Source organism: Cucurbita pepo, chromosome LG06 (genome assembly GCF_002806865.2).
Source record: "Cucurbita pepo subsp. pepo cultivar mu-cu-16 chromosome LG06, ASM280686v2, whole genome shotgun sequence".
In the NCBI taxonomy this organism is placed as follows: domain Eukaryota; kingdom Viridiplantae; phylum Streptophyta; class Magnoliopsida; order Cucurbitales; family Cucurbitaceae; genus Cucurbita; species Cucurbita pepo.
In genome coordinates, this window is record NC_036643.1 from 4,020,781 (window position 1) to 4,032,549 (window position 11,769).

The following is an 11,769-nucleotide window of genomic DNA, read 5'->3' on the forward strand; positions in this document are numbered from 1 at the left end:
ATTTAACGGTTTTATAAAAATGAAAAAAAAAAAAAAAAAAANAGTTTCACTGAGTCGGAGTCTGTCTCTGAAACTGAAACTGTCACATAAAAATGATTCATCTTCTTCGTTTTTCCTTCGATTCGATGTAATCCGAAGCTCAATTCGGGCTTTCTTCAACGCTTAGCTTCACGCCATGCCTTCCTCGCCTAAGCTCTTTCACGCGCGCCACTCGTCCTCTTCTCCATTCTACTCTTGCAGATCATCGGTGCTCCTTCTCTGCTCTTGTCTCCTCTTTGGCATTTCCGGTTTCATCTTCGGACTGACCTCTTTTTTCACTCCTCGCCTCGGATATAGTTGTTCCAACCGTGTGCCGACGACTGTCAAAGTTGTTTGGGACAGAGCGGCCGGTTCTGGTGGTGGTACTGGAGGAACTGGTAGCGATGTGAAGCGCTATAAAGTGATGGGGTTTGTAGGGATCCAAACTGGGTTTGCATCTGCTGGTCGGCGGCGTTCTTTGAGGAAGACATGGTTGCCTTCTGATCGGGAAGGGCTTCAACGGTATCGTTTCTATCTTGTTCGTGATTCAAATTGTTATGTACGGATGTTTTGTGAATCTTGGTTGGCATTTTGAACTAGAATTCGTAGGCTTGCGCTGATCTGGATCCTGCCATGACTTATGCTCTAGGTTTTATCTTTACGTATTGAATCTAGATGAATGTTGTTGTATAATTCTTTATGCTTGTATTTGTATTTGCTTGATTTGGGCAATAGCATTAAGTTAATACACACCACACGCTAGTTTTCCATGTTCTATTGATGAGAACCTATCCTATTTGCTTTTGTGCTCAAGATTTTCTTGTAACTCTGGATATTCATGCACTTAGCAGGATGCAACTTTCTGGGAATGATATGGTATTTCATTGGATTCATAGTTATGCTAGTAGTAATTTATGCACTGACATCAGTGGTGGCTCCCAGTTTGGAAGAAGCCACTGGCTTAGCTTTCAGGTTTATAATTGGAAAGACAAGCGACAAGGCGAAAATGTTGGAACTCAAAAAGGAGGTAGCAGAGTACGACGATTTTGTGCTATTGGATATTGAAGAAGAGTATAGTAAGCTACCTTATAAAACGTTAGTATGAACGAACGAAAATTTGATTCCCTTTACTTTGGCATGACTGATCTTTTATTCTTAAATTATAGGTTAGCATTCTTTAAAGCTGCATATGCACTATATGATTCTGATTTTTACGTCAAAGCTGATGATGATATATATTTAAGGCCAGGTAACTTCATTTGTTGAAATGGATTATTTATTTGCAGATCACTATGATATCTTTAGAATTTGATACAGTTGGTTCATCTTGCTAGATCGCCTTTCACTTCTACTGGCTAAAGAACGCTCGCACCCTCAAACTTACATTGGCTGCATGAAAAAAGGCCCAGTTTTCACAGATCCTAAGTTGAAATGGTCTGTTCTTTTCGTTGGTCTTTTCTATGTAACCTTACTAATTTTGTTGTGTTCTATACTTCTTTATCTGAGCGGATCAGCTCTTCTTTCCCTTGTGTTATTTGTTAACATATTGCTGCTGCATCCGATGAAATGAGTGTGAAGCTAATAATGGAAGTTCAAATATATTGTTCTTTGGTTTGATTTTAGGTTAACTTAAAAATATTAAGGTTTAAGAGAGGGAAGCATGCACCATAGTGTTGTTGGTTAGATTCAAGACTTTCAGTGTGATTATAGCTGAGGTTCAAGTTTCGAGCCTTCAACCTCGGGATGGAATTCATTGGTGTTGGGGTCACAAAACTCCTCATGGAATAGGCAGGTGGGAGAGGGGAGGCAAACAAAAAATTATGAACTAGCAAGAGCCTAAATTTTATCCTGATATCTAAATGAAAGGGACTATCCCATAAGAGCACTGCCCCAGGAATTTAAAATCAGGCATTTTTTTTGTGCTAAAACTTAATAATGCTGGAGAAGAAGGTTCACACAGAGACTGTGTAGAGATCCAAAATCTGATCCTTTTTCGATTTTTCAGCTTAAAGATTAGTACAACACCAGTATGGATTTTTGGTTTTGATAGAGGAAGTGGTACTGTGGAAGACCCCAAGCACTTACCGACCTTGTTAACTATAATTACCATACTTCAACCACGTCTGAGCAATTGTACTAGCAAGAATGTTATGCCACAATTTATCTTGTTCAACAGGAAGGAAGCCCCTAAGCCATTTGATTACGACGAACTTGTTCTGTAAACTAGGACTGAAGTGCTAAAATAGGAGGGAAACAATATTCCGATTGATCATAACTTCCATTTGAGAACAATAGATCAGAATCTTTTTGCTGTAGACTAAAAATTTACGGATTAAATTTCTTGATGTGTATGCTAGTGTTAGTGGTAAGTTGGTAATAGTAACATATAACATTCAATAGCCAAGAGAAAAATGGTGCATATGTACCAAAGTTCATATAGTTTATAACACTGCAAGAGGTATCGTATCATCTTTTATCCTATGGATTCCAGATTGCATTTGAGTTTTGATGATTCCTATTGATTACTTCCATTTTGTTTGATTAGTAACATGTTCATACTGATTAATTTTTGCAGGTACGAGCCACTGTCTCCTTTGCTTGGGAATGAGTACTTTTTTCATGCCTATGGTCCAATATATATCCTTTCTGCGGACGTTGTTGCAAGCTTGGTTGCTCTTAAAAATGATAGGCAAGTTTATTTCTCTAAAGCTTCCAACCTTTTGTGGACTTCAAGTGTTCATTTCGTTCTTTAAACCCATCTCCAATATCTGTTGAGGTTATTGAGAGTGAGTCCCACATTGGTTAATTTAGTGCAAAATCATGGATTTGTAAGTGAGGAATACTATCTCCATTGGTATGAGGCCTTTTGGGGAAGCCCAAATCAAAGCCATGAGAGCTTATGCTCAAAGTGGACAATATCATACCATTGTGGAGAGTCGTGATTCCTAACCGTGTCTGTAATATCTGAATACAAAGTTTATCTGTGGAGCCTGTACTTGTATGGAGATCTTTGAGTTGATTGCTTTCCAAGTTTTATCAACCATACTAGTGTTGATATTGATCTTCTTGCATTGGTCTCTCTCTTCTTTTTCCGTTCGTCTGCAGCTTTTGAGTAAAACTAATTTAAGATTTCTAAATTTCTCCAGGCATGGAAATTCTGTGTCGTTGTCGCTGAGAAAAGCAAGTCATGATATTGAAAAAAGAGTAGTTTGATATTTTGGTTTGTTGTTGTCTGTTTCAATCTCTATGTTGTATATAATGTGTCCAATTTCATGAAAATTGTAGTTTCCGGATGTTCAGCAATGAGGATGTAACAATAGGCGCTTGGATGCTCGCTATGAATGTTAATCACGAGAACGAAAAAGCACTCTGTGAACCGGACTGTACGCCAACATCTATTGCAGTATGGGATATTCCCAAGTGTTCAGGTTGGTATTGTAGTGCTAACCACTATATCAAACACCTTACTGTCATCATCTAGTAACTTGTGCTAACCACTGTAAGTCGTTTTAGTTGTCGATAAGAACGAACGTAATAACTAATGGCTTAGAGGAAATGAGTCTAAGCCTCGGTTATGGTCTACCTAGGATATATCCTACAAGTTTTTCTAGCAACCTAATACGGTAGGAATTGAAAAGTTGTCTGGTGAGAATAATTGAGGTGCTTGTATGCTAACTTAAACAGCATCTTGGATATCGATTCGATAGATCTTTACATTTTCAAATCAAATGCTAACTTTTCAAGTGAAACTTGAAAGACAATTTATACTGTGACATTTAACATTGGCTTATTTGCAATGCAATATCAATCATTACACCATTGGATGAGAAGTTTGAGCTGGTTTCTGAAAAGATTGTCCTGTAAAATCAATGTTTTATTCTTCAGGACTTTGTAATCCAGAAAAGAAATTGTTGGAACTTCACAATCAAGAAAGCTGTACAAAGAGCCCTACTTTAGCGTCTGATGATGATTCATGAGAATCCCCGTTTCTCACTGGAGTCGAGCAGCGCCCGCCTGGGAGCTTGCTGTTTAGTCTCCCGACCATATAACGTCAGTTTCACCCCCTTTAATCTTCTGAACATGTATTTTTAGAAAAGATATCTATCTGATTTGATTGCATATTCTTCCTGGTTCCAGGGGGTGGGTTTAGAAAGAGAGCAATAGTATATGAACAGATTAGTTCTTCATTCCTTGGTATTTAAGGCTTAATGTCCTTTAGGCATCATTTCATTCTTTCATTCACTTTGCCCACCTTCTGAAACCCATTTTGTAACTCACTTTCTGTGAAGTAGATTGAACTTTACCATTGCATTTCTTTATAGAGTTACCAAAGAGAATGAACAAAATGGTTCGAGGCTTAGGAACAAGGCTACTATGGTATCTCACATCGGTTGGGGAGGGGAACGAAACATTCTTTACAAGGGTGTGGAAACCTCTTCCTAGCAGACACGTTTTAAAAACCTTGAGAGAAAGCCCGAAAGGAAAAGCTCAAATAAACAATATCTGCTAGCGGTGGACTTGGTGTGTTACAACTACTCAACCTTGTATACAAGGAGGACAACGAAAGGGTAATCTTTTCGGATTATTGTTATTATTTGTGAATTATTAGAAAATGTAGAAAGCTGGGTTTGACTTGAAAGCAACCAATATCTTAATGGATTTGGAAATCATTAATGTCGAAGTTGAATGGAGAGTGCAGCTCAAGGTAACCAAGTGGAAATGAAAGGTTTGCTTAATGATGAGCTCAATCATTTGCTCATTCTATATACAAATTATGCTCCCATTGCCCCTTTTTTAGGGTCATTTATATTAAATTGGAGTAGGAATTGTATTTGATTTTTAAATTTAAATATTCAATACTTTAATTCATCATTTTTCTCTTTTATGTTTTGAAAACAAAAAAAAAGGTCTTTTTTTTGTTAATCTCGAGTTGAAATTTTTACTAGTGTTAGTGTTTATTACTTGTTTTTAATCTCGTCAAAGTAAGCATAACTTAGCGGGAATTGCCGTGTACTACTTCCATTGAAGTCAAACAGACAATACGACAGAGCAAAAGCTAGCGACTTGATTTTTCATATTTCTTGTCTGCTTGAATCTACGGTATTCCACCTATCCTATCTGACTCAAATTCTCATACCCGACTTATTGTACTCATATATAGATCTTTGTATACTCGAATCTTATCTTAGCGATCAATCTTTCTTGTTTGCTTGAAGTTAGCTACTTGATGAGTACACTAGATAAAGCGATAAGTGAAGATTGTTACGTGTGTTTAATGAGCCATAGGTTTGGTTTGATCGTGGCATTTATGAAAACATCATACACATTCAAGGAAGATTTTGGCAATAATTTTCGAAAATCAAGTGAATTGGAGCCATTAAAGATTGGTCAAAAGAGTTAGGAAGTAGCTAGCTAGGGGAACATCTACTCTACAAGATCAACAAGAGTTCATTCAATCTTTTCAATTCTTTTCCTTCAAGAAAAAGGCTACATTTAAAGGAATTGTCTACAACTTTTTCAAATTTTGTTGCCTATTACTTTAATTCAACACAACGTTAACGAGAGATTCAAATATCTGATCTCTTAGTTGAAAAAGTAAATATGTGAGATTCTACGTCGGTTGGAGAGGGGAACGAAACAATCCTTATAAAGGGGTGAAAACCTCTCCTTAGTAGACGTAACGGGTCAAAGCAGATAATATCGGCTAGCAGTGGGCTTCCACTGTTACAAATAGTATTAGAGTTTGTCAACGAGGATGCTGGGCTCGAAAGGGGGGGTGCATTGTGAGAGAGATCCCACGAGAGAGGAACGAGTGCCAGCAAGGACACTGACACTAGGTCTCAAAGAGGGGTGGATTGTGAGATCTCACATCAGTTGGAGAGGAGAACGGAACATTCTTCATAAATGTGTAAAAACCTCTAGTTGAGGGAAAACCTGAAAGGAAAATCCCAAAGAGAACAATATCTGCTAGCGGTGAGCTTGAGCCGTTACAAAATAGGTTCAATCAACTGAGCTCGAGAGAACCCAGAAGATTAATCTTATAAACGTGCATTTTATGAGGTATGTAATATGTTCCTAATTAATCAAGTAATGAGACATGATTGAAAACAAGAGGTTGAAGTTGAATCATGTCAATGTTAGCTACAACTAAGGCATGATGACTACACCTTACAAGCAATGCCCACAAATTAAGAGAATTAATTATCATCTAATCCCACCATTATCTTGATTATGTACCTAATGAGATGAAATGAAATGATCCCATTGTTCTTTGTTCAATTATTACCAATTGTTTTATGGATAATTAGGTATATAATTGGATAAGATTTGATATGTTTATGATTCTTATTTGTCAAAGGTTTCTTGCCTATCAACCCAAGTTATGTTTTATTTTTTGCAAGGTGTCTTTTGCAAGAAAGGCAATGAAAGCGATTGTGTCTGTCCCAGTAGGGCGTAAATTCCTTTTACGTAGCTCAATCATAGAAACTTCATGGTTAAACGTGTTTCACTTGAAGCAATTCTATGTTAGGTGACTTCCTAAAATTTTCGTGGGATGCATGTGAGTGACGGCAAAGGATGCTAACAAATCAACAACTCAGTGAATCGGTGGGGCAAACTAAGGAAGGGAAGTGATACCATATGTAATAGCTCGAGCCCACCACTAGTAGATATTGTCGGCTTTCCTTTCTGGGTTTCCTCTCAAAGTTTCTAAAACTTCTCCCGTCTACTAGGGAGAGATTTCCACACCCTTATAAGAAATGATTTGTTCCTCTCTCCAACTTATGTGAGGTCTCATATCTACGGAACTTTTTGATATTTGATAAACGGTCGTGCTAAGACAATTCGCTCTTTAAGCCTTACTGAGAGGTTTGCTTCCCATTGTTGTATCTAATACGACGCGATCTCGGTGGCTCGTTACTTTGACCCCTTTTCCCCTCTCTCGTTCTTCATGACCTTTTGAATCAAACAAAGTCAAAAGTCAGTGGTAGGGACAGGCAAGAGACAATTCGACTTACTTAAACATCTTAATACCGAAAGGAAAAGAAAGCAAAAGCGATAATCTTTGAAAACAATACACCACCAAACGAAATTCAAAAGTTAACCATGGTTAATAATAAGGTTAAATATGTATTAAATATGTGTAGATTTTTATCATAAATTATTTATAACGTTAAATATAAAGGGAAGGAAAAACCTAATTGTGGAAAGGGTCAAAGATAGTGTGAAAAGAAGGAAAAAAACCGACATTTTCATGAATACCTTAAATTAATCAAACAAGACATGGTCGGTGGTTGGTTTCCCAATATTACCAAAAAAGAAAAAAAAAAAAGTAAATTATCAAATATAACTCTCGAACCCTTTGAATTACGTTTCCGAACTTTGAAAAGTTTCGTTTTAATATTAATAATTCTCGATGAATTTGTACCATTAAATTATTTGATAAATCGTATTGCCGTCTTCCTTCTTTTAACTTCACACCCTATCGTTTACGTTTTTTATAACCTTAACATCAAAGTTTACTTCTCATGTATGTTTCGATTTATTCATATGAACGATACATAAGTAGACACAAACTTTTTTTTTTGTGAGATCCCGCATCGATTTGAAAGGGGTACGAGTGTCAGCGAGAACATTAGGGTTCGAAAGGGAGTAGATTGTAACATTCTTTCCAGGACGTAGGAACTTCCATAGTATACGTATTTTAAAAACGAGAATTGTAAATTATGATCAAAACTAAATCTTTACTCAATAAAATGACCAATGTCATAGCTTCTTCCACCTAAGTGGGCATCACATGCCTTTGCAGCTCAGTTTTCTCAATAATTACAATAATTAGAGAGAGATAGAGAAAGTGGGATCTGTAAATTTAAAATTTTTCGATGTGGGTTTTGTTTAGATGACTGAATTCTTCTGACATTACCCTTTAGATATTGAAAAACTTTAGTGTAATTGGTGGTTGAATGAATGGATCTCATTTTGAGCCTAAAAGACCACTTCTTTTTCACTTGAGAATGGGTCAAGATCGAATTCTAGGTGCCCACTTTCCTCTAATACTGATACCAGGCTCGTATGAGAGTAATCTTGAAGATAGGATGATTAAGAAAGGGTTAGTCATAGGAACTCTATAGTTAAACGTGCTTTACTTTGAGTAATTTTATGTTGAGTGACCTCCTGAAAATTTTTCCAATGATGTACATAAGTGAGAACAAAACATGCTAGAAGGACTCGTGTTAGTTTGTGAGGATGGTCGAGTAAGTAACGTGGGCATGTTGCAGGGGATGTCGAGACCATTAGGTGCTAAATCCAAATTCTGGGCATGAATTGTTATATTTTTCGGTTTTGTTGTATAGGGTCCGCAAAGTTTAAATTAGAAACAAAAAGGATAGGGGTTATCTTTAATACATGTGCATTGAAATGGACATCCAAAGTTGTAACATTGGTGGTCTTGTAATGTTGCCTTTTTAATGAAGCATAGCAATCCATTCAACTTTGTTGTTTTTTTTAATTATTATTATTATTATTATTATTATTTGGGAATCCTCACATGGAAAACATTCTAAATTGCACCATGTTTGATGTCACTCACATGCAAATGCTTAGGAGAATTCAAAATAAAATTCTTCTTATTTCAAAAGATTGAGAGATAAAAGTGTGAGATTCTAAATCGATCGGGAGCGGAAAATGAAACATTCTTATAAGATAGTAGAAACCTCTGTCTAGTAGACGCATTTTGAAACGTTGAGAGGAAGTTATTTACTTTGTATGTTTGTACCAATTTGAGCATAGTTTAACTGAGTATATATATATTCAACTCGACAGATATTTAAATTCTCAATTATTCACAGATTCATCAAACACAACTCTAAAAATTTCAAAACTTCGTAGTTCTAAGAAACTCAAAATCAAAAGTCCATAAATTTATTAGACATGTCGAAGTTTGAGATCTCTTCGACACGGGTTCTGAAACTAAACTTATAATCTTATCCTAGTTTTTCGTTCTCTTCTCCAACCAAAGTGGGATCTCACAATCTACCTCTTTTGAGGGTCTGACGTCCTCGTTAGCACACCATCCAGTGTCTAACTCTGATACCATTTGTAACAGTCCAAACCCACCGCTAGTAGATCTCCCCTTAAGGTTTTAAAACACGTCTACTAGGAAAATGTTTCCACACTCTTATAAGAAATGTTTCGTTCTCTTCTCCAACTAATGTAGAATCATACATTAGGGTTTAACAAAAAAGAAAAATCCGAAAAGGGAATAATAAAAATCAATAGATATGATTAGAAATATGTCTTATCGATCTAGAAGTATGGAATTAGCTCGACTTGCATGAATATTGCCATAAAAACATAGAATAAAAACACAATCCTTGCCTTCATAACCCAAAAATGGATAAGAAGATCAAAGAACACATTTTAAAAAATTGCATGATGTTCATAGAAACCCACCAAATAAAAACATTGTTCTTAGTTCTTTCATTTTCAAATTGTTAGCTTTTTCTATGATAAAATCACCAATGGGTGAGATTAATAATAACATCATCTCATGATTGAAGGCTCACCATTCAAAACCTTAAACAATTTGAGGGTTTTGTCACCCACATGCATGTGTTGTAAAAAGTTGTTCTTTTTTTGTGACAGTCAATAAACATGTTCTTAATGTCTCTATCTCTCTATAATTATGAAAGAATTGAAGGGCTTTTTAGCAAATATATAAGTGGTTGTTAATTCATAACATATGCCAAAAGAGCTTTTATCTAAGGAGGGTCCTTGGTTCCTAAATTCATGTCATAAACCACATGCAATGTGTTCCCTAACTCCCCTTGTGGCCTATCACTACTCATAACAAACCTTGTCAACTACATGTGGCCTTCCATTATTGTAACCCGAAATCTAAAACCCTAAGTTTAGTGTATTCGACTGTTCCAATATGTTCGAGTAGGTTACTTTTTGCATCTATCATTATAGTCATCATTGACGTGTACGTCTCTGTAAACTTTGTGTGTGGCACTAGTCTGATTGTGCTTTCCATTGGGTCCTCCTTTTTCGTCAATGTCCCGAGCCCGATTAAGAGAAAGAATTTTTCCATTCTTGCTGCTACTGAAAGTGCCCGAAATTCATGGATTCTCTGATAGAAGGGAATCGAGGTTGAATTCTTTTGTGGGTAAAAACCCGTCTTTAAAAATTATGAAATGATCTTTCAAACAAGAATTTATGATCATAACATTAAGCGTGGGAAGAGTGTGGGAAGAGTTTGGTATTGACATTATTTGCAACCATTCATTACAATAATGTGTAGAACAATTGACTTATAGGCATGTTGAAGGTTCATGTAATTTATTTTTTCATTTGTCAGAAAAAATTATTTTGTTTGACTTTGACTTTTAATTTTGGAATATTTTATTCGCATATATTTAAATTAAGTATGAAAAGATAAGTCAATCAATATAAATGAACTTTCATGCTTATTATTATTATTTCATCGTATTAATATTTTAATCTTTTTAAAACTAACTATTTTTCATTTAACCAAATTCGAACATATAAGTCAACTAGTAGACATTGTCCACTTTGGTCTATTGCGTATCGTTGTCAGCTTCATAGTTTTTAAAATGTGTCTACTAGAGAGAGATTTTCACACCGTTATAATGAATGTATTATCCTCTCCCCAACTGATGTGAGTTCTCAGAATCTACCTTTGTGGGCCCAGCGTCCACGTTGGCCTACCGCCCCATTACTTAGCTTTGATACCATTTGTAACAATCCAAGCCACCACTAATAGATATTATCCGCTTTGGCCCATTACTGTCACCTTCCTGGTTTTTAAAACATGTCTATTAGGAAGAGGTTTTCACACCCTTATAAGGAATGCTTCGTTCCCCTCTTCAACCGACGTGGGATCTCACATCTTCACTCTTAGATAACAGTTCAAGACAACCAGGTAACATTGTCATGTCACAAGAGATGCAGGAGAATGTCGAGACTATCAAATGTTGAATCTAGATTTCAAATCCTAGGTCTGGGTCGTTATCACCTTCACATGTTGTTAAGAACGATATTTTTAAAATTTTGTTGAAGCTAAAGAAAGGAAATAAAGTTGAGAGCTTTAATGAAAATTGAGGTCAAAAGCTTACAAAAATGATTGAAAATTGGACATATTATCCTAAGTATTTTGAACATTATTCAATCAAACTTTGACTTAGATCACTTATAAAACAATAATATGATTGATTACAAGTCATTGGGTTATGTCAAAGGGAAAAAATTACAAAAATGCCCTAAACGGTAAACGCTATTTATCACGTCCTCGTCAATTATTAGCAATTAAATTCTTAAATATCGTAAATATATAAACCATACCCAAATTATAAATATGATTAAATGGTAAGTTTAATCCTCGAATTTTAAAATTGCGACCAAAAGGTGGTTGAATTTTTTTTTTTTTTTTTAATTTTTAAAAAAGTTAATAATTTAATTGAGAAAGGTAAAGAATAGCATAATTAGTGGGGTAATCACTTTTTTGGTGGATTTGTTCATGAAAATCAGGGAAACGGAATTGTTTAATGACGTAAATTAAAGTGGTTAATTAAGATTAGCGTAAAGTAGAAGCGTTAAGACCAGACATTAATTGAAGACAAAATCGAAAGCCAAAAACTGTCCTTTTGCTATGTTCTAGGAACTCCATCAATATCCTCTTTTTTTTTTTTTTTTTTTTTTTTTTTTTTTTTTTTTTTTTTTTTTTTTTTTTTT

The 11,769-nt window shown here is 35.5% G+C and overlaps 1 protein-coding gene across 3 annotated transcripts; it reads left to right on the plus strand.

The window, feature by feature from the left end:
• The first annotated feature begins 48 nt into the window (after positions 1-48).
• Positions 49-4,337, plus strand: LOC111796554 (probable beta-1,3-galactosyltransferase 13). Of its 3 annotated transcripts, XR_002815375.1 has the most exons (8): positions 49-540; positions 961-1,113; positions 1,185-1,267; positions 1,353-1,452; positions 2,594-2,707; positions 3,165-3,198; positions 3,304-3,446; positions 3,904-3,922. XR_002815375.1 is itself a non-coding variant. In XM_023679226.1 (7 exons), exons 1-7 carry the CDS (start codon positions 176-178, stop codon positions 3,993-3,995), a joined length of 1,050 nt encoding a protein of 349 aa, XP_023534994.1. In that variant the 5' UTR covers positions 49-175; the 3' UTR covers positions 3,996-4,337. The 3 variants fall into 3 exon arrangements, 1 of the variants encoding a protein (XP_023534994.1); XR_002815374.1 differs by having other exon boundaries at positions 3,165-3,446; XM_023679226.1 differs by lacking the exon at positions 3,165-3,198 and having other exon boundaries at positions 3,904-4,337.
• Positions 4,338-11,769: the final 7,432 nt, after the last annotated feature.

Bases quoted from the DNA above. Each gene is read 5' to 3' on its own strand.
- LOC111796554 (XM_023679226.1), top strand. From the start codon at position 176: ATGCCTTCCTCGCCTAAGCTCTTTCACGCGCGCCACTCGTCCTCTTCT. The intron at 541-960 runs GTATCGTTTCTA...GGTGGCTCCCAG, and splicing joins GATCGGGAAGGGCTTCAACG to TTTGGAAGAAGCCACTGGCT. The intron at 2,708-3,303 runs GCAAGTTTATTT...TGAAAATTGTAG, and splicing joins GTTGCTCTTAAAAATGATAG to TTTCCGGATGTTCAGCAATG.